At 38.7% G+C, this 21,552-nt stretch overlaps 2 protein-coding genes across 4 annotated transcripts in view; one reads left to right on the top strand and one right to left on the bottom strand.

Annotated features, from left to right (window-relative positions):
* Positions 1 to 15: 15 nt before the first annotated feature.
* LOC108049918 (cactin) lies at positions 16 to 2,370 on the bottom strand. The gene has a single exon (XM_017131319.2). The coding sequence runs from the start codon at positions 2,283 to 2,285 to the stop codon at positions 147 to 149; it is 2,139 nt and encodes a 712-aa protein (XP_016986808.1). The 5' UTR covers positions 2,286 to 2,370; the 3' UTR covers positions 16 to 146.
* A 1,314-nt stretch (positions 2,371 to 3,684) lies between these two features.
* LOC108049874 (mannosyl-oligosaccharide alpha-1,2-mannosidase IA) overlaps positions 3,685 to 21,552 on the top strand; it is a 58,174-nt gene continuing 40,306 nt past the window's right edge. The window contains exons 1-2 of one of the 3 annotated variants that reach the window (XM_044461276.1): positions 3,685 to 4,092; positions 5,774 to 6,611. In XM_044461276.1, the coding sequence (XP_044317211.1) occupies positions 5,970 to 6,611 (642 nt within the window). In that variant the 5' untranslated portion in view covers positions 3,685 to 4,092; positions 5,774 to 5,969. The remainder of the gene's footprint in view (positions 4,093 to 5,773; positions 6,612 to 21,552) is intronic. The other 2 variants (XM_044461278.1, XM_044461277.1) reach the window with 2 other exon arrangements.

Consider the following 21,552-nt stretch of genomic DNA (forward strand, 5'->3'; position numbering starts at 1 on the left):
TTATAATGACACATATAGGTTTTCTTAATTCTTTATTCAAATAAAAAAAATTGTTTTCTAAAATTTTTCTTCTTACATTTTATTTGGACATAATATAAGGCTACGAAAAAATAAGTATCAGGGAGAATGAGGTGTATGCCGGTCCTTCACCGCCTGTAGCGATATCGCTTGAAGTGGAACCACAGCTGGAAGATGTTGTTGTGGAACTGGCAGCGGAATCCCCGCTTGTAGCTGAACTCCCACTCCCGGTTGACGATCTTGAAGGCGATGTCCTCGTACGGCGGTCCCGTGTGGAAGCGCAGCACGGCAAAGTCCCCGTTGTCGGCACAAGGAGTGAGGAAGTACTGCGGCGTCTGCGACTTGTCCATGAGGTCCGGATAGAATATGTTGAACTTGTAGCCCTGGACGATCTTGGGCGGGGGATTGTCCATGTCGTAATGCGTCTGGTTGTACTTGTTCCACTCGAAGCCTGTGTGTACGCGATTGAAGTAGCGCGGCTTCCTCGGCCGGTACTTGTCGGTGGCCAGCTGGGGCACTGCATCCAAAGTGGTCTCCACACTGAACTCGGCCTCGTCGCCCTGCATTCCCTGTCTCGCCTCGTTGCGCATGCGCAGCTCCTGCGGCGTCAGCTGATTGGTGTCCACGCGTTCCGGGTGCAGGATGAGCAGACGCTGCCTTTGCGTCCGCCGCTCATCGTCCTCCTCTTCGTAGAGGGCACCTTCTGCTTCCGCCTCCTCGTCGTCTTCATTTTGCATCCGTCTGCCGGTGAAATCCTCTTCGCGTATGTAGCGCGGACTGTAGTTTCCTGCCTGGTAAAGACGCACTGCATCGCGCAGTTCCTTGAGGGGATCCTCTTCGTCTTCGGGCGGGCCCTCGCCATCTGCGGGATCCTCTGTGTCCTGGGTTTCCATCTCCTCTTCTTTGATCGGTGGAGGCATCTCCTCCTGCGCCGTCTCATCGTCGTTTTCTCGCTTCAGCAGCAACAGTTTCTCCCGCAACAAGGCCTGATGACGATCCCGAAGACGAGCCCTGGCCATGTGAGCTTTGAGTTGCGATAGCAAACTCTCCCAGTAGCTGATGTCCACGCCATCCGCTCGTCCACTGATCTTCGCCTCGATGCGCTGCCGCATCTCCTCGAGCTGCTGGGCGTTCTTGCCCCTGAAAATGTCCGCCACATCCTTGACCACCGCCTGGTGGATGCCATCCCGGCGCTGATTGAGCGAGCTGCTCTCCACCTGCAGCTTCTGCTGCCGCTGCAGTTCGTCCTGCACAATGGTGATCATGTCGTTCCAGAAATCTATATGCTTGCCCTGCTCCAGCTCTTCGTAAACCTTTATGTCGACCAGTAGATCCTCCAGCTCTTCCATGGGCAGGCCATTTAGCAGGACATAGGGCTCGTGCATCTGCATCTCGAGCGATTCCTCCAGCGGGGCATTCCCGGCGGCCACATATTGGGCCAAGAGATCGATGGGCTTGGCCCGGCCATCCCGAATGCGGATTTCGCTGCGCAGTCGAGCCTGTTCCAGGTGGAATTGGTCCTCCTGGCGCTGCCACTCGCGAAACTGCACCGCCTCCTTGGCGCGCTGTTGCATCATGAGATCGTCCTCGCGCACCTGCCGCTCCAGCTCCCTTTCCTGCCGCCGTTTCTTGACCTTCTCCAGTTCCCTGCGGTTTTCCAGCTGCTTCTGGAGCGAAAGTACCTCTACTGTCTTGGTCGAGAGATTGGACAGGCCCTCCACCTCTAGTTTCTTGCCCCAGTGGAACGTGGAGGTGAGATTGGAGTCGCCGAAGGGGTTGTCCTCGTTGGAGTACGTCTGGTATTCGTTGTCCCAGCCCATCCGCTCGCGACGCCGCTGCTCCTTGGCCTGTTTCTCGCGCAGGCGACGGGCGCGCTTCTCCTCGGGCGTTTCCTGGGCCTTCAGTTCGTCCTTCTTCCGCTGGCGATCCTTTTGCTCTACGAGGCGACGGGCTTCTAGGGTCTGCAGCAGTTTCATCGAGCTCTTGGCCAGCGGCGAACGGGGGCCACCGGGCGCCGAACTGGAGGATGAACTGGACGAGGAGGAGCTGGAGGACGGGGACCTATGTTTCCGGCCCTTGTGCTCCCGCTTTTTGTCCCTGCTCCTGTCGTTTTCCCGCCTACGATCGCGTTCCTTGTCCTTGTTGCTGTTGTCCCTGCGATCACGCTCCCGCTCCCGCTCCCGATCCCGGTTACCGTTCCTGCTCCCCTTCGGGTCACGGCTGCGGCTGCGGCTGCGACGGCGGGACTTGGACTTCTCCTTGGGCATCCTTTTAGAAGGGTTTTCGGGGAAAAATCTGCGTAAATTGTGAAATAAACACAACACAACAATGCAGCCGAATACCGGTTATCGATAGGCAGCGATAGGCGAATTGACCAACACCGATTTACGTTCTGGCTTAATTACATTTTTTTAAATATTTTTAAAAAGTCAAAAAATTAGAAGAACAAAAATAAAAAAAAAAACATTTAAAATGAATTTATAATTAATAATCAATTGCAACTCCAGTTGACATATGTAATACTTGAATCATAATTTTGCGATTTTATTAAATTATTTTATCCCGCTACGAATATTCTTATGCTGTACAATGTGTAACTTAAAAAAAGATTCGCTGAATTTTTAAGGTACTTTGTGAAAATGCTATACAATTTGCGAGATAAAAAATCGGAGAAAGGCGAAAAGAGAAGGTGAAAGTGAGTGCCGGTCCAATGATCCGGCAGCACTGGTTTTCAGCCCCGTGTAGTGTGACCAGTTTTACGTGGAAGAGAAAGTGGCTGAGAAACAACGACTAAAAAACAATGGAACAAAGCATTGGCATTGAGTTTTCTCCACCACTAATGGAGTTTTTGTGGGAGCCTAGATATGCTTAGGAAACTCTAAAATCCTAGATAAATAAACATATATATGTGTTTTTCTTAAATTTCCATAATTTTTATTCTGCAGAGCATTTTTTTGGGCTTAACAGTGTGTAAGAACCGGAGTATTTCTTGGTGTGACCAGTTTTCGAAGTAAGTCTGACTCGTTAGAGATGGAAAAACATTGATGATAGCTCCCGAACATCGATTCTACCGATGTTTTCAAAATATCGATATCATCGACGTTAGCATCGAAGATTTTCCACCTCTAAGCGCCTCCAAGCTGTTTATTTAGTCGTCTCCAAACTCAAAAAAGTGTAAATTCATAGAACCAAACGCGATTGTCTAAAACGCCCCGATGGTTTGACGGCTAAGCTGCAAATCGACGTGCGGTTTGTGTAAAGATATAAATTGTGGCAGGTGAAACACTGGTGTCCCCTCAAACATCGCCCCTCTTGCTCGCACACAACTCCTCCTTGGAGGAAAACAACAAAAACACCAGGAAGAAGCGGCGATGGTGCGAGCGAGTTGGCTGGAAGAGTGGTGAAGGGAGTAAAGGAGACGGGAGACGAAAATCAAAATCAAAAGATTCATCCCTTTTTCAGCTTCCTCTCTCTTTTATCTCCTTTCTCCCATTCTCCTCCATCAGCTGTGTTTCTTTTTTCTCCATACTTTTTTTTTGCTTTTTGTTTCTGTGTTTTTTTTTCGTACGGTTGTTTGGCCAACTAACGGTATTCCGTAATAAATGTTATTGTTGTCAGCCCGTTTTTTTTTTTGCAAAATATTGCGTGTTCTCTCCCTCCCTCTCGCCCCTCTCTTCTTGGCCTGCAGTTTATGCATAGCAACGAAATCGTTATTTATTCCAAATCACAAAAGTGATAATAAACACAAATACACCTTAAAAAGTGCGAATAATTCAAATTATTAACAAATTTAAGTACTGAGAGTTTATGGCTTAAAAACGTCTACAATAAAACTATTAATGAGGTGCTTTAAATAAATAAATATGGTAATAATAATTTATTATTCGATATCATCGACGTTAGCATCGAAGATTTTCCACCTCTAAGCGCCTCCAAGCTGTTTATTTAGTCGTCTCCAAACTCAAAAAAGTGTAAATTCATAGAACCAAACGCGATTGTCTAAAACGCCCCGATGGTTTGACGGCTAAGCTGCAAATCGACGTGCGGTTTGTGTAAAGATATAAATTGTGGCAGGTGAAACACTGGTGTCCCCTCAAACATCGCCCCTCTTGCTCGCACACAACTCCTCCTTGGAGGAAAACAACAAAAACACCAGGAAGAAGCGGCGATGGTGCGAGCGAGTTGGCTGGAAGAGTGGTGAAGGGAGTAAAGGAGACGGGAGACGAAAATCAAAATCAAAAGATTCATCCCTTTTTCAGCTTCCTCTCTCTTTTATCTCCTTTCTCCCATTCTCCTCCATCAGCTGTGTTTCTTTTTTCTCCATACTTTTTTTTTGCTTTTTGTTTCTGTGTTTTTTTTTCGTACGGTTGTTTGGCCAACTAACGGTATTCCGTAATAAATGTTATTGTTGTCAGCCCGTTTTTTTTTTGCAAAATATTGCGTGTTCTCTCCCTCCCTCTCGCCCCTCTCTTCTTGGCCTTCAGTTTATGCATAGCAACGAAATCGTTATTTATTCCAAATCACAAAAGTGATAATAAACACAAATACACCTTAAAAAGTGCGAATAATTCAAATTATTAACAAATTTAAGTACTGAGAGTTTATGGCTTAAAAACGTCTACAATAAAACTATTAATGAGGTGCTTTAAATAAATAAATATGGTAATAATAATTTAAAAGAGATAACTCAAAACAAAAATCCTTGTCGAACAGAAAAATACATACATACATTAGTATTCTACGAAATCAGTTCTAATGCATATATAAGTATTCTACGAAATCATTAAAAAAATTGAAAATTATTCGTTTGTACAAAATTTTTTAAGGACATCTAAATATAGATAAAAATCAATAAATTTTAGGAAAGTGTTTTATCAATATGTCTTTCAGATTTTTTTTGGAGCTTTAACCAATTTTGATACGTTTTTTTTAATCAAATCTTTACAAGTTGTGAAATCTAAAAATAAATTTAAAATTACTTAACAAAATATTTACAATTTTGATAATGATTAAATTATTATAAATAACGAAAAAAGTGTAAAACGAATTTATTCCAAATCCTCTTCATAAATTTCAAAATGATTGTTTAGCCTGTAATGTCAGTGTATTTTGTGCAAATTAGGAGAGTACATTAAAATTCAAAATGAGAAATTGTAATGCAAAATCACGCATAAACGGTTGTCGGTTGTTTGCCACGTTGTGCTTGTGTGTGTGTGTTCCCGCTCTTCTTCATTTGCCACGACATCGCGTCGAATTACCTTTATTTTTGTTGGCTTTCTTATTTGTCTGTGTTTTTGTTCCTTTTTTAGGCGTGTGTATGTGAAAACAACCGAAAATAGCCAATAATAACAATAACAATGCACCATTGAGAAAGCCCCAAAAGAGAGGCAGAGCGGGAGAGAAAGGCGACCGAGAGAAAGAGAGAGAGCCGGCAAAACGCAAAAAAAACTGCTGAGTTCCTCCTATTAAATAAATTATATTCCTTTTAAAAGGATACCTAAACAAAAAAACAATCCTGATTAAAAAAAGAAAAATCAAATAAAAGAAACAAACATAAATCCACAAAATTAAAAAAAAAATTTAATTTTGAACTAAAACAAGTTAGAAACAAACGCCCCTTTTTATTAAACTCCAAATTAATACTTAGATTTCTTTAAATACAAATAAATAAAATGAAAGTCCCTCAAAAACAATAATAAATCAATCTCGTTAGAAACAATTTTCACTAACACCATTTTCCTTATTAAATTAACAGCATCAACTTCACCAGATATAAAAATAAATTAAAAGTCTCCCGCAAAAAAAAAACCAAAACAAAATCAAGACTCCTGTAAAACCAGAAAACCCCAAACGTTAAATGCACTCAAAGACTTAAGTGAAACAATAAAAAAACAATCAATCAGTCGAATAGAATTAAAACATACGCCACGATAACGCCAACTAAATCCACCATGTACCGCATCAGTCCAATTGGACGGAAATCAAACTTCCACTCGCGCGAGAAATGTCTGATTGGACTCGTCCTTGTAACGCTGTGCTTCCTCTGCTTCGGCGGCATCTTCCTGCTGCCGGATAACTTCGGCAGCGATCGCGTTCTGCGCGTCTACAAGCACTTCCAGAAGGCCGGACCCGAGATCTTCATTCCCGCTCCGCCCCTCGCCGGCCACGCCCCCCATCGCAACGAGGATCCACATTTCATTGGCGATCGCCAGCGTTTGGAGCGAAAGATCCGTGCGGAATTGGGTGAAATCCTGGATGAACCACCGGCAGCCGGGGGCGCAGAGTCTGGAGCGGCGGGTGGCGGCGGAGCAGGGCAGGCGATGGCCCAACAGGCTCAGGCTCCCGCTCCCGTGGCCGCTCTAGCGGATCAGCAGGAGGATCAGCAGCGGGGCGCCGGCGACGAGGGTCAGCACGCCGCCATTCCCGTTTTGGCCGCTCCAGTTCAGGGAGACAACGGCGACAGTCAGGCCTCCCAACCACAGAGTTCCGCCCAGCACAATCAACCTCAATTGCCATTGGGAGGCGGCGGAAATGATCAGGCACCGGACACACTGGATGCCACGCTGGAGGAGCGACGTCAGAAGATCAAAGAGGTAAGTGGTTCGCACTCTATAGCCCCAAATACACAGAATGACCGGTTTATCTATAAGTCCACCAGTTATGATACAACAAAACATACAACATATAAAAACGGATCAATATTATTATTGTATGGATTGACATCCCATTTTGAACTGCTAAATTGTACTTAAGTGTGATTTGGGAATTCACATCTGATCTTATTAACATAAGACCTGCAAATCTCTGTTTTAATTATCTTGGGTTTATAACAAGTAGCAATCTTGGGAATAAATCATTTTAATTCCGCCAAATATTGACCTCCCACTGAGGTGTTATCCCTCTGCTTTCCACATTTCCGCTTTGCTTTGTTTCATTGCGCTAATTGTCATTTATTTATTTCATTTCTCAACCTCTTTATATTATTTTTTTTTTGCTACTCTGCAACGTGGGCAATTATCAGCATTCCGCGACATCGTGGTCCCCTTAGTTAACTTTCGCGACAATCAGCACCGACTAATTGTCTATGGAGACGCCGAACCAATGCAAAGAATGTCGCCCCGAAAGCTTTTTATGTTTGTCAACTCGATGAAGAGATTTTAGGAACAGGGTTTATGCGTTTAATAAGCAAAATGAGTGAATATCTGGGAAATTACCTAAATGTTAAAGTTTCCAATCTTAAATTTTAATATGAGGTTTAAGTGTTGAAAATATTGTTATTATGTCGCGCTTCATAAAAAACTATTTATGAATTGAAAACTCAGAAAGTATGTTGGAATTGGTCTGAATAAAAAATATATATATATAAATACATAGATAGTACAAATCACTTTTCCCTAACGTCCCATAAATTCCATTAAAAATTTGCCAATCTCAGTCTCCTACACATATAAATATTTTATGCTCTTCTACGTGTCTAGTTTTTTGCTCTGCTACGCTTTTGTTTCTGTTTGATTCCACTGACCCACAATCTCTGTTTCTAGCCTCCGGCACTAAATAGAAAACAAAATCTGTGGACTAATCATTAAAATCGTCAGGCAGCAAAACCAACATCTCACTAGCTCGGCGACAGCGGAAAAAAAAAACTAAAAATCATGAATAAAAAAAAAAAAAACAAGAATCAAGCGTTGATCGTCGTCATCAACGCTGTCTTCTCTTTTGTTTTCGCTTCGGTCAGATTCTATATTATTTCTTATTCTAATTTATGGCTCTCTGAATATGGGGGAAATAAGAATTCGCGCTTTTTAGCAAGAGGCAAATCAATTGAAATTTCTTGAGAACATCGCTGAATCGTGACAAGTGGTAGCCTATTTTCGCAGTGTGGGATTTTTTTTGTAGTCAATTTGAATTAAAGTGAATTGCATCCGAGAATCGATCGGTGAACGAACCTCTGACACTAATTTCGCTTTCAGCTTGGCGAGCAAATAAAAGGCATGCAATTAAAATATTTCGACTATCTGGCCTTGCCTCAGGCTGATTCCTCAGATTAAACCGATTTATGCTTTTATTTCATCTACGTTTCTCCGTTTTTGTATCTCTTTTCTTTATGGCAACACAATATGGGTGTGTAACTTGCTGTTGGTTAAAGAAAAACGATCAGTTATCATTGTCTTACAGTTGAATAAATATAATAAACTTTTAAATATCATTTAAGTGCCTTCTATATATACACTTTGTTATTTTTTAAAAAATGGCAAAGTTGTAAAAAAGCTGGTTTTAGGGCACAATAATTTGTAAGTGTACAAAAGATTTAAGTAAAGTAAAGGAAGATTACGTTTTATAACTGCAGTATTATAGCTTTAATTGTGACTTGTTTAGTGTTTTAAAACTTATTAATTCAGTATTAAAGTTGTAAAAGAATATAGAATGGTATTTTTGATAATACAAAAAAATGTTGTTAAAGAGTTTTCAACATATCTTTGACAATACACTTAGTTCATGAGGCTGTCAGCAGTTAAGGTCTCCGTTCGAACCCATAATTGTGTATTAGCTCAACCCCTACAAGCTGTTTAAATTAAATCAATAAACTTGACGAAGGCGACGGACAGAACCTCTCACCCCAGATACAGATGGTTCTGTAATGGCATTATGAATAGATGACATGCGACATGTAATTGCGCAATGGGCAGAAGCTGATGGAAATTTGAGTTACTACTTAGTGTCCTAGTACCGCTCAGTGTCCATCTCGCTCGCACCTGCACGGTTGACAGCCCTCGACGGGCAGTCAACGAACCATTTAAACACGTATTAAAAACCCATCATCAGCTGAACTGGACAATCTGTTCACTGACCATATAGTAGCAGTCGTACAAAGTACGTATTAAACATTTATAATTTCAATATAATTTTCAGGGCTAGTTGAGCATTAAATTGGTGTTGCAATTGCACTGGCTTTTTGGCCTGGCTTAACGATTTAACTGTGATAGCGGACAGAGATTTATTGATAGACTTACTGGAACTCAAACGCGTATTCATTAAATTAAATTATAATACATGGAATAATGGAATATGAAAGTTATGAAATTAAATAGCATTTGTTAGAAGCAAATTGAAATATTCCTTTCAATTTGAATATAAATCTGCATTTATTTAGATTTTACAAAAAATAAATTATTTTAAAAAGATTGCCTTAGCTGTTGTTCAGTTAAAGATAATCAATGGCGTACTAGTTTAATGTGTGTTGATCTTTTGTGTGTCCAGCATTTCAATATGTGCCCCAAGTACTATACAAACTGTCCTTGACCAAAAGTGAGACTATGAAACGCAACATACAAATTTCTAACATTTCTGTTCATGCCACCAGTTGCTGTTCTATGGTGGCGAAAAAAAGGGGGGGGAGGTGTATGTGTGGGGCTGGGGCCTTAGAACAATGTTGACCCATTTGGGCGAGGTCTCTTTGTTAATTTAGTCATCGCGTACATATTTACATTGAGTGCAGCACCAGTCACAGTGGAGCTGGATCAAAGTACTGCCCAATTAAATTTATCTTTATTTCGGTGATTTCGAAGAATTATGGAAATAATCTTATCATTTTTTTCATATTATTTCAAACTTTATTTCCGGTCTTTTTTTCTATCATTTGGCTGTTAATATAATTCAGGGGATTTTCTAGGGCAAGAGGCAAAAAAACAATCAATATTTTTATCTCTATAAAACCCCCTTAGGTTTTACATTTATGTAAGTAGGAGACTTTTGATTGATCCATTAATCAACAATTAAACTGATAATACCAATATACAGTTTAACAACAATAATTTGAAAAATGTTTTAAACTCAATACCGCAATACTGTCCCACTGTTTCGTAGGTCTGAACTTTCCGTCTGGTTTCGTACTCCTCCCACATTTTCGGGCTCGGCTTTCACCAAATATCGTGCTGTGCATACAAAAAAAATAGCGAAATGGAGAAGGGAGTAGAGAATAGAGAATAGATTCAAAATAGAAGCAAATGTGTCAATAACCAGGCAAACTTCCAACGGCCAACGGGCATTTTGGGGCTTGCCACAATCGGTGGCATTATTCTGTTGACAGAAAAAGCGGTAAAAAAGAAGTAATTTAACGAGCTGAGTATTCATGTGCTAGCATGATGCCATTATCTTGTTTAGCGAGCGCAACAGTTGTTTTCTTTTTCATTACAGTAGAGTGTGCAACAAATTATTGAGGAAGAGCCCGCCCATGATTTTATATTTCCCATAGGACATTGCCAAAACAAAAAATATATTAATCTGTGATTGTTTGGTTATTTTCCCCAAAATGATTGTTGTCAAGCATAATTATCTGCTAACATTTTTATACCCGTTACTCGTAGAGTAAAAGGGTATATTGTATTCGTGCAAAAGTATGTAACAGGTAGAAGGAAGCGTTTCCGACCCTATAAAGTATATATATTCTTGTTCAGGATCACTAGCCGAGTCGAACTAGCCATGTCCGTCTGTCCGTCTGTCTGTCCGTCTGTCCGTCTGTCCGTCTGTCCGTCTGTCTGTCCGTCTGTCTGTCCGTATGAACGCTGAGATCTCGGAAACTATAAAAGCTAGAAGATTGGCATTTTGCATGTAGATTTTAGAAGTTCCTACGCAGCGCAAGTTTGTTTCAAAATGGTGCCACGCCCCCTTTAACGCCCACAATCGCTTATATACGATTTTAAAAATTTAAATATTTCGGAAAAGTAAAATTGCAGTTTTATTGTGTTTATCAATACCTATCGAAATGTAGAAGAAATTTTTCAAATCGGACCATTCGTTAAAAAGTTATGCGTGGTCAAAGTTTCTATCTCCATCTCCCTCGCACTCCCTTTACCTGAGTAACGGGTATCTGATAGTCGGGGCACCCGACTATAGCGTTCTCTCTTGTTAAATTTTAGTTCGGAATAATGTTTCGCCTGGAAAAAAACTGCTGGTGATTTAAAATCATGTATATTGTACATATTACATTGCTAACATGTTGCCATTATCTTGTTTATCGAGCGCAACAGTTGTTTTCTATTTTATTACAGTAAAAAATACTTCAATACTTCAGTGATTGCTTTATTATTTTCCCCAAAATGATTGTTTTCAAGCATAATCTGCTAACATTTTCAATTCAAGCATAATTATCTGCTGCTAACATTTTCAAATTTCAGTTTCGGAAATATGTACCGTCTGGAAAAAAACTGTTGGTAATTTAAAATCTTGAATATATACATTGGTTTTCCCCAAAGTTTAAAAATAGCCAAAAATAATGGCTTTAAAATTATTTTCTAGACGTTTTAAAATATTTGCTGACAGAAGATAAGCGAACAATGTCAAAATATACAATATACAATATCTTACAAAATGCTGTCAAACAAAGAATTCGTTTACTCCCAAAAATAATGACACAATATAAAATCGTACTTCGCTGTTATATGTTAATATATATATTTTAAAAGTACAAATATTATTCAGTAAAGAATTGTACACATTTTTTCATTCTATGGCTTAGGCGCGTAATTTATTTATTAATTTATTAACTCAAGACGTTTGATAAAAAATATCAGATATCAGTATTGTTTTTTATTACATGTTTATTACATAAATACATTGCAATGCAATCTCTCCATTCAACAACAGTTGAATCCAGTTAATTCCACGTGTGCCATAATAATTGCACCCCACTTATAAGGTAGTTCAACTGTGAAAATAAAACAAATTATCCCACGTATATCACCAGTTCATGCAAGGCAATAAAGCGGCAGGTTTTTCAACTCTTTTTCAGAGACGAGAAAAAAGAGTAGTTTATAACGGACGAAAGCTTTTGTTAACGTAGATCTTTGGAACTACGAATTAAGAACGAACCCATGTTGACCTTTTCGATCCCCCAGTGTTTTGCAATTGCAGTTGTTATGAGTAGTATAGTTACCATCCAAAAAACCTTTCTCCGACGACTGAAACCGAAATTGAAACCGAGAGAAAACAAATGAAATGTTCTCTTCCGCTTGTTCCATTTGCCATTTCGTTCCGCTGCGAAAGCTCCACCGATTGGGGGAAGCTTTTTAAGCTTGCAAGCGTTTTTTTTTGGCGCCAAAATATATTGATGAACGGGATTGGTCGCTTTTGAAGAAGAGTGTTTTAAAGGAGTCCCTGGAAATTTTCATGGTTACAGTGTATTCCATAGAATGTAATTGAAGTATTTTCATTTATTACTTGTATCATTAAATAATAAATCAAATTGTTGTTATTAGTATTAACTATTATATAATATCAGTTGTATAATATATATTTTTTACTTTTATCAGCCAAGAATTGTCAGTTCTAACAGAGTTATTTTATAATAACTTTAAACCTTTTGTTTGTAGCATTTTTATACGGTAGTGCTCCCACATTTCACAGCCGAGTTATACAATTATTAAAAAGTCCTTCAAACTATTGAATGGGTTTGAAGGGTATCCCAAGTTCTTTGGGTGCACTATTTTCCCCGCTTTCCTTCGACAGCTCTCGACTTTTCGATTTCTGCTCGTTTCTTTACTCGAACTAAGCCGAATTAAACCGATTCGCCGTCGGCTGGTCGTTCGTGTTTCTGTTTCTGTGGGAATTACGGGATGGAGGAGTGTGTCTGGGGGACCGGGGAACTAAGCCATACTGTCTGGCTGCTCTGCAGCTGATATTTTAGCCACCGCTGCTGCTTCTGCTGCTGCTGCTGCTTTTGCTGCTACTACTGCTGCTGCTGCCTTTGCTGCTTTTACGCTGCCCTGTGGACTTGGGCTTCTTGTGGTGCCGTTCGGTTGCGGTGCGTTTAATGTCTCGCCTGCGCTGGAAGCGTCAACTCCTTTTTTGGACGCGCCACGCGTCGTATGCGCAACGTATATCACGTACATCACGTATACGCCACCGTAAACGCCACGGACTATTTACGTTTTGCCATTTGCTTGTTTGTCGGCATCGACGGGCCTACGACAACCCGCGTATATGCTTGCCTGTTTGCCCGATTTCGCGTGCCTCCGTTTGTGTTTGTGTTTGTGTTCAAGGCTGCACCTGCTGCAGGTGACTGCAGTTGCAGTTGCAGCATCCGATGGCTACTTTAATGGCAATACGTGGACAGTGGTCGCTCACTAATTAAAAAAGGCAACGGATCGAAGATCTCTTTAATCAAAAAAATGTTAAATTCAAATTGAAAACCAAACTAACAAGCCTTTTCCATTTAAGCGACTAATAAACAACATTTTCATGCAGTTTAGATGGCAAATTAAAGGGGCATCAATATTCTTGAGAACATTTTGTTTAGCACAAATTAAAACAAAACTGGAAACAAAATATTACAAACCTGTAACTTTAACTGGTTTAGGGTTTCAAAATGAAAACATATATAAAATACTTTTAAAGTTTCAACGTTTAATAAAGAAAATACGGTAGTTCCATACGTCAAAATCCCCCACCGATTTTTTTGCAAGTGAAATATGGTGATTTTAAGTGGTTCATAATTTATTTGCCTCAAAACTACCAATATTTTTAACATAAGCTTTTTTTTCTTAAATTAAGATTGTTTTTATCAGCAACAAAAATGTCAAATATTTAAAAACAACAGTGTTTTTGACTTTTCTAAATAAAATGAGTTTTAAAATATATATCTCAAATGAACAGGTACATAATTAAGGAAAATTAAATATAAATGCAGACAACGTTTTAAATTAAATTGTAAATGATTTGGATTCAATACAGTGATTTCCTAATAGTTATATAAATTGAAAACAAGTAATGATAATAGATTAGTATTTGGAACCTCATCAAGAAATGATTTTAAATGACCATAAAAAGTACAAAATTTTATTGAAGCTATAAGGCTTAATTAATAAGCGGGCGGCTACTGTACATACCCACTCATAAATTGAGTTGTTGTTGCAGAGGTTGTTGTTGTTTCTGGCTTTGTTGTTGTTGTTGCAGTGGTTAAAAGAGGAAGAAGGCGAACTTATTGTTTGCTTGGCCATTAATTGTGGCCAACGCTGGCGAAGCGGAAACGGAAGTGCAATGTGTTGATGACACCATCTCTTCTTTTTTTTTTCGGTTAGCCGTTTTTTATTTGTGTGTAACGAACGAAAGAAAAACAAAGGGAAATTGCGGGTAATTGTACGCGAAACAAAGATATAATATTGCATTTTCTGGGTTCTGTTACTTAACTTCGTAAAACTGGTGATTGCTAAGAAAAATAACACAAATTTAGTCCATAAACCAAACCCACTTATTTGTTTTTAAATATTTTTCATTACTTTTCATTAAAATTGAAAGTCTTTAATAACGAAATAAAATTTTTAAATTTTCTAAGAATTCTTAAACTCTTTAAAAACCTTTTTTTTTAACAGAATTGTGCATAGAAGAATACTGTAAACATTATACATTTTAATCAAGCAAAATTCCACTTAATATTCTGTGATACTCTAGAAAGTGTAAAACAACTTTGAGTCCCTTGAGTAATAATAAGGGAAAACAGCAGGAAAACGTATTGAGGGAAATGGGGGGCCTCTCAGCAGGGTCTGGACAAAAAATATACATATAAATAAGAGCTAAAACTAAATCCAAAAAATTCGCGCAGCAGGCAAGAAAAATTCTTCACACGCGCGAAAATTTTTGCAGCAGCAGTAAATAAAAAAAAAAAATACAAAAAAAGGACAAAGGAGAAGGGGTCTTTTGGGCAACAGAGATAGCTGCATAAAATGTACGAAAATAAAAACACGTTGGAAAATTTCGCATAAAAATCTCGGTCCTAGACAAACTCTGCATGGGTTTTGCTTTTGTGTTAGTATGTGTGGTGGCCACAAGGGGTTACATTTGACTACACACACACACACACTGCTCACAAATACACTGACACACTTGCACACACACACACACATACCCACAAGCGGCTTTCACGCATTGAAAGTAACGCATAATGCGTCATTTTTCACTTGAGCAACATAATAACTAGGCGAAAGACAGCGAAAAAGATGGTGGAATATGTCGGTGAAAATTGTGGGTGGCACTGTATACAGTGCAAGTCTTTTAATGTGGTCTTAGCTGCTTTTTTGTCCACGAAATGAATGAAATCCAATTAAAAGTATGGCCCTCTTTAGTCTAAAGTGTGATTATCTTAATGAATAATGTTAAAACTACGATAGGATAATAATCAGTATTAGTAGCTAGAAATGCATTTATAAAATTGGAAAAGTAAGCAATTATATTTTCAAGGAATCGAAAAAATAGCACATATTTTAACTTTCCATGTTATTTTCAAAGGATTTACTTCGTTTTTGCGTTCTCAAAAATTGTGCTTCGCAAAACTGTATGATTTTATTACTTTTCTAAATTCATAGAATATCCAATGATCTTTTTTTTATTATTTTCTTTTACCAATTTCATACGAAGTCCTGCCCTAAAAAGTAATAAACAAATTTTCCAGTAGAGGACCCCGACTCACAAGGATAATTTGTTTTTTCCATGCGAAGGAGAGAAGTGCCCTGCCCAGGCTTTCAATCCCTCGACCCGAAAGTGCATCTTTAGGCATTGCATTGGAGGCTAGACAAAGGCATATCATGTTCTTAGCCAAGCCCACCCCCTTTGGGCCAAGTAGTCTGTTTGTTTACAGGCAACCCGAGTGCACTTAAGCGGTGATACGAGCGGCAAAAGTGTAGAAAATGGAGAAAAATGGGTGTAGAAAAACAGACGGAAAAAGTAGAGAGGATGGCTAAGACCCAGACAATCCACTTGATGCTGCATATGTGGGATAAAAGCGGGGGAGGGAGAGGGGGAGGGGCAGAACCGGAAAGCAGGGAGCCACAAACTTTGAGGGAGACAAAACGAGGAATTTGAAGAACTTCCACTCTCGCCCTCGAATCATAAGCCGTCTCATTCCATTGCGTCTGCCGTTGACCTGCCTTAACATTTTCCCACAGTTTCCCACATTTTCCACCACCAACCAGCCATCTCACCCATTTATCCATTCAGTCACTTTGACACGACTGATTTGACGTCAGGGCAAATTTGCATTTATTACTTGGCGTTGTTTTTGGATATTTTTAAATATTTATTTAGTTAGAAAAATAACAAAATAAATACACTCTTGCCTGCTTTTAGGCTGCAGGAAATTATTCTTAAAAAAAGATATTGGTTAATAGCGAATAATTTAATCAATACTACTTGTGTATAATATATAATACTTTTTATACTATGTTGCTACATAGTGCTATAGTTAACTTGTTTGACATTGAAATATATATATTTAAAAAACAGAAAAAATAGATTCGTTAAGAAGTTCAAACTAAATTCTAATTCTATCTAATATAATTAAAATGGGATTGTGATCTTATAAATTATATATCAGATATAAGCAATAAGTTTTTGATAAAGTGATTTTATCTATCTTTTTCTCTTTTTCGATTAAAGTAGTCCTTCTATACAGTTGTTAAATATTTTTCCTCTAGTTTTTGTATAACTGCCTTACCTTTTAGGTTTTCTTCCCCTTTTCCACTTTCTATACTTCTTTGTCTTCTTTTTTCTTTTTCCCAGTATATTAATAATTCATTGGCTTTTCCACGCCTTTTCTTGTGTCCACCCATAATTCTTGTGGCGCCGCCTGTTGGATAAAAAGGCAGCAAAAAACGAACAGAGCAACAAACAGAAAACCAGGAAAAACAACCAGAAAACAAACAAAAAAACAACATACAATTTATTGGGCATGCAAAAAGGGGAAGGTGCCTTTATATCCTTTTTTTTACCTGGACCTTTGCGGTGGGTTTTATGTATTTTTGTGCTCTTTTATATATCTTTTTTCCATGACAAACTTTTTCTGCTTTGCCATGCATTTTATTTGTGCCTATTTGTTGTTGTTCCTGTAACTGCATTCGAAGGCAAATTGTAAAAATCATTTGCTGACTTTTTGCCGCCAAAGTTTTGTCCATTCCCCCCGCCAAACCCCCTTTCACAAGGCCCATGTTGCATTTTAATTGCAAAATCTAGTTTTATTTCGTGTTTTTTCGTTTTTTTTTTTTTTTGGTCACCAGTCAACGGAATTGATGCCTCTTTTCTGTGGAGAACTCTATCCGTCGCCAGATTTGTATAGAGATGTGTTCGAAATAATATATATAAACAGTTGTTTACTGATAATACTTTGAACAAATAGATTACATACAAATAAAGTAGAGAAAGAGATAAATCCCAGTAAAATGTTGTGAAACTCATGTTAGTTCTTTGCGTTTAAAACTTTAGGTATTGATCTATTGCCTCTACTTTTTTTCTGGACATGTATATGTCCATCTCCCTATCGTTTTATAGTTTTATCTCTGCTGCTAGATGACTTCTGCCAAAGTCAGATGTGGCCAACACAGACAATCCATTTTGTCAGCCAACAATTGAAGCCGAATGCGGTTTTTCTTTCCTTGTGGCTGGGATTTCTCGTTCCTCTTTTTTTTTTTTTTTTTGGATTGGGTGAACTTTAAAGGTTGAGGGTGGTGGTGAGGGTGAGGGTGGGGGGATGGTCAGCCGAAAAGCAATTAAGCGAAAAGGTTGCAGAACTTGCGATTTCAATGAATAGCAGAGAATGCCTCACATGTCACACAAATTACCATTTAGAAAGTGAAATTGACTGTTCACTTTAAAAGAGTTAACTATAAAAAAAAAGAGTAGATTTTTCTAGCAGATAAAAACAAACTAATCAAATGATTTTAAAGGACAAAAAAATGTAGCTGGAAAATCAATTTCCAAATGCTTTTGCTTTATTTTGTTTAATACGAATCTTTACTTAGTTATTTCGAAAGAAAGAAAAATTGTTTAATAAAACAATATTTGATGTCTTAAAATATTCTTGAACAGTTTTAAGGAAATCGTTTTTAAAACATTATCTTTCAGTTAAGTGATGAAGCCATTTTCGAATAGCTAAATAAATGAAAGGGTGGCAAAAAACGCACAGAAATGTCTTCCTTCGTTTATGCAACCTAATGCAAACTCACACACAGACGTGGCAGAGAAATAGGGACATGGAGAGGCGCATAAAAGTATGCTAAATTATTTCTTCGCCAGGACAACATACATGTCAAACCTCCTGACGCAGCACAGCACCTGAATGGAAAGTCGAGAAGGAAGCGGGAACGGGAACGGGAATCCTGCTAAAGGCTCCTCTTTATGGAGGGTACAAACGGGCACTAAACATGTCCTGGCAAGCTGCCATCTCCCTTTATTGTGCAACCCCACCCCCCACCATCCTACCCCACCCCTCTCGAAGGACTTGGGAATCGCATTCTGCATCTGCCGATCCTTGGGCTGTCTCCTCCTCCTTCGGCTGTCAACAGTTGGCACTGACTAATTAAATCTGGCATCGATTTCTCTGAAAAGTTCTCCATACTTTTTACTTTTCACTCGCAGTGTGTATTTTTGTCCTGGAACGAAAACTACACTTAAAAATGTTTTCAATCACTATATGCCATTTTATTTTTACTGTTTTATTTTATTTAATTGCAGTTAATTGTTTATTTTCTTGTCATAAGGAAAATTTTTCAACGATATTTTTTTTTCTGAGAAAACCACTTGATTGGAAATTTTATAAAGAATTCAACGAGGTATGACATTCCAACATTCTACCACTATTTCCCAGGGTTTTTTATTAAAAAACCAAAAAATCCAGCTGATTTTTCCGGATTTTGGGTAAAATATTTTCGCATTATTTTTTGGGAACAAATTTTTTTAATCGAGCTGATTTACCATTTGATTGTAAATTTTATAACGAATGAAATAAAAAGAAGAATTCTACATAATTCAAAAACTGTGATAAACGACTTTTAAAGTTCCATTCCTTAAATACTACAATTAATATCTGGGGATAATTTAGAGAAATCAGATCGTTTTAATATAAAGCATATAAAACGACAATTAGCATTGACTAACCAAATTTGACACTAGAAATTGAAAACCCAAGCTCAAAATGAAAATGGTCCATAGGCTTTTTCGGTCTGGGTGTCTTTCGTTTTGTATTGTCAAATGCACAAAACACGACACAAAGGACACTCGCACACACTGGATAGTGGGTTTTGTTTGGCTTGGATCCTGGTCCTCTCTGCTCTGGTTATTGTTATCCTTGTGGTGCAGTTTTAATAATTCAAAGTGCCTGCAATAGACGGGCTGCTTACTGCTCATTGCCTGTCCGTCCTTGTCCTTTTGTTTGGTTTCGAAAGTCGCACTGCACACGCACACGGGACTGCAGTTTTCAGTTTGCAGTTTGCAGTCTGCCGTCCAAAAGGAGGATGGACTTTTGTGGCCCAGCAGGACACATTACGTATACGACCCCCATTCCCCAGGCTGGCAAATAAAAACCGCAAGGTACGCAAGGCGTTGACCAGTCAACGAAGTCCTTTCGTTTGTCCTGCCAACATCACGATTGTATTTCAAGTGAACGTTCAACATTCAAAACGCTTGAAAGTCACATGAATTTGCTATTGAATCAGGTCGAAGCAATGGGTTTCATTCTATGAAGTTCTTTGCGAAATATCCCAGATATCTGCCATCACACATGATAAAAATGCATGCCAAAAATAATTTTCAAACAATTAGTTTTATTAAAGAGCGTTAAAATAGCTTTGCATACAGTAAAAGTTATGCAGAAGGATTAATTTTCAATAGTTGGTGCAGATAGCAAACATATTTATTTCCAAAACCCTATTATAAATCAGTGCATATTTTTCAACAATGTAAAACAACAACTTTTTTTTCTAGCGCTCTAATGTTTTTCTCTCATTCATTAATTCAGTTTATAGTGGTATGCAAGGATTCATTCAAAGCATTATAGGGCAGAACATAAAGAAGTAAATAAAAATGCCAAAATATCCAAGTGGAAACCCTTCAATCTCAGGCGCATAATTATCGCCAAAGTAAAGCAAGACAAGACGGGTTAAGAGGGGGCACCTACTGGTGCTGGGCAAATAGTTACACTAATTAGAGACAGGTTGCAAGGACACGCGGATGCAGATGATGTCGCAGTTTGTTTGTTGATTTAGCCAAAGGCGGGGCAGAATGAATGAATGAGTGGGGGGTCATGGGTCACGGGTCACGGTTCACGGGATTGCATGCAGAATGAGAATTTGTATTTCCCTTTTCGTGTTTCGTTTTTCGGTGCCGAGAAGTTAACTCGATTTGTGCGGAATCTGACAGGCCGAAAAAGGAACCGAGAGCCTCCGCAACTTCGACTTGGCCCAAGGACACTCTAGCACCGACGAGTCGTAGCCGGAGCCTTGGGATTGGATTTGCGTTTGGGATTTGAATGCAGCCAAAGGAAAACATCTGCCCAGCCTGCGGGAAAAAATGCAAGAAACAAAGCGCAAAACAGCAGCAGAGGAAAAGCGAACACAAAAAAAAAAAAGAAAAACGAATCTCCCCCAAAAAGAACATTTTTCTGTGGCACCAAAATAGGAAAAAAAAAAATGGGAAAAAAAGAGAGAAAGCAAATGCAAATGCAAATGACAAAATAATGCGTTCGTAGGCAAGCAAAATGTTTTGGTGCAAAATGGCAAAGGAAACACGAGCTGCAGCTCTAACCAAGTCCAATTTCATGGCAGTAACTTAAGAACGAAATACAACTGAATATTGACTATAAAACTTAGAGTTTAAAGGATGCCATTTAAAGAAAAATAAGGTATAAAATTGGTACAAAAAAGGACACCAAACGAGGTTGAGGCTATTACTAAGATTTTTAACAACTTGCAAAAACGCCCTGTCTTTCCTAATCAAGTATACGCACCGTCGGTCATACGGCCATTACGCATACGCACCGTTTTCTGCCTTAACCAATTTAAATTGACTATTTGCCCAGGGAAAGAAGAAGGAGAGGTGAAACTGGGAATAAATTGCAATTTACTTGCGCAAATTTAATAAAGTTTTCCCGCCTCGATTTTCCGCTCTCCCCGATTTTCAAAAGTGCTGCTTCGTTCCCGTGCATCTTGTTGTAATGCAATCTGTTTGCCGTTCGCCTTGAGCCGCAATTTTATGAAAAGCTGTTGAAAATAATTAAGATGAAACGCCAAAGATTGCCGCACATCGTTCAGTTCGTATATCTTCAGCTGCAGCAGCCTGCATGCAAGTTTTTTTTTTCTTTTTTTTTTTTGGTCTCATTCTTGATGGATCTTGTTATTATGCAATTTACCACGCATAAATGGCCGACATACATCTTTGTGCAAGGGTAATTTTCCTGAATATAATGTTCCTAAAATTACCTTTTTTACCCTGCATCGCTTTACATTTTGTAATATCTAAGGGGCTTTTTGATTTACTAGTATTTAATTTTGATTGGTGTCGTGAAGAGCGTTTTAAGTATCCTATTGGAAATTTTAAATTTTTAAATAAAAATACTAGTATTTACAAACCAAAAACAGTTGCCACTTTCTGGTCAAAGTCAGGTATTTGTTGTACGTATCCAGGTAATTTTCAATCACCAAAACAGTTCTCACTTTGTTTCCAAAAAATCTGAATAGTTTTTTTTAGCTTTTCGTCAAATCCAAATGCTTCTCTTTG

Source organism: Drosophila rhopaloa, unplaced genomic scaffold, assembly GCF_018152115.1.
Source record: "Drosophila rhopaloa isolate 14029-0021.01 unplaced genomic scaffold, ASM1815211v1 contig_3, whole genome shotgun sequence".
Classification (NCBI taxonomy): Eukaryota; Metazoa; Arthropoda; class Insecta; order Diptera; family Drosophilidae; genus Drosophila; species Drosophila rhopaloa.

Excerpts from the sequence above, each read along its gene's own strand:
- LOC108049918 (XM_017131319.2), bottom strand. The coding sequence starts at position 2,285 with ATGCCCAAGGAGAAGTCCAAGTCCCGCCGTCGCAGCCGCAGCCGCAGC.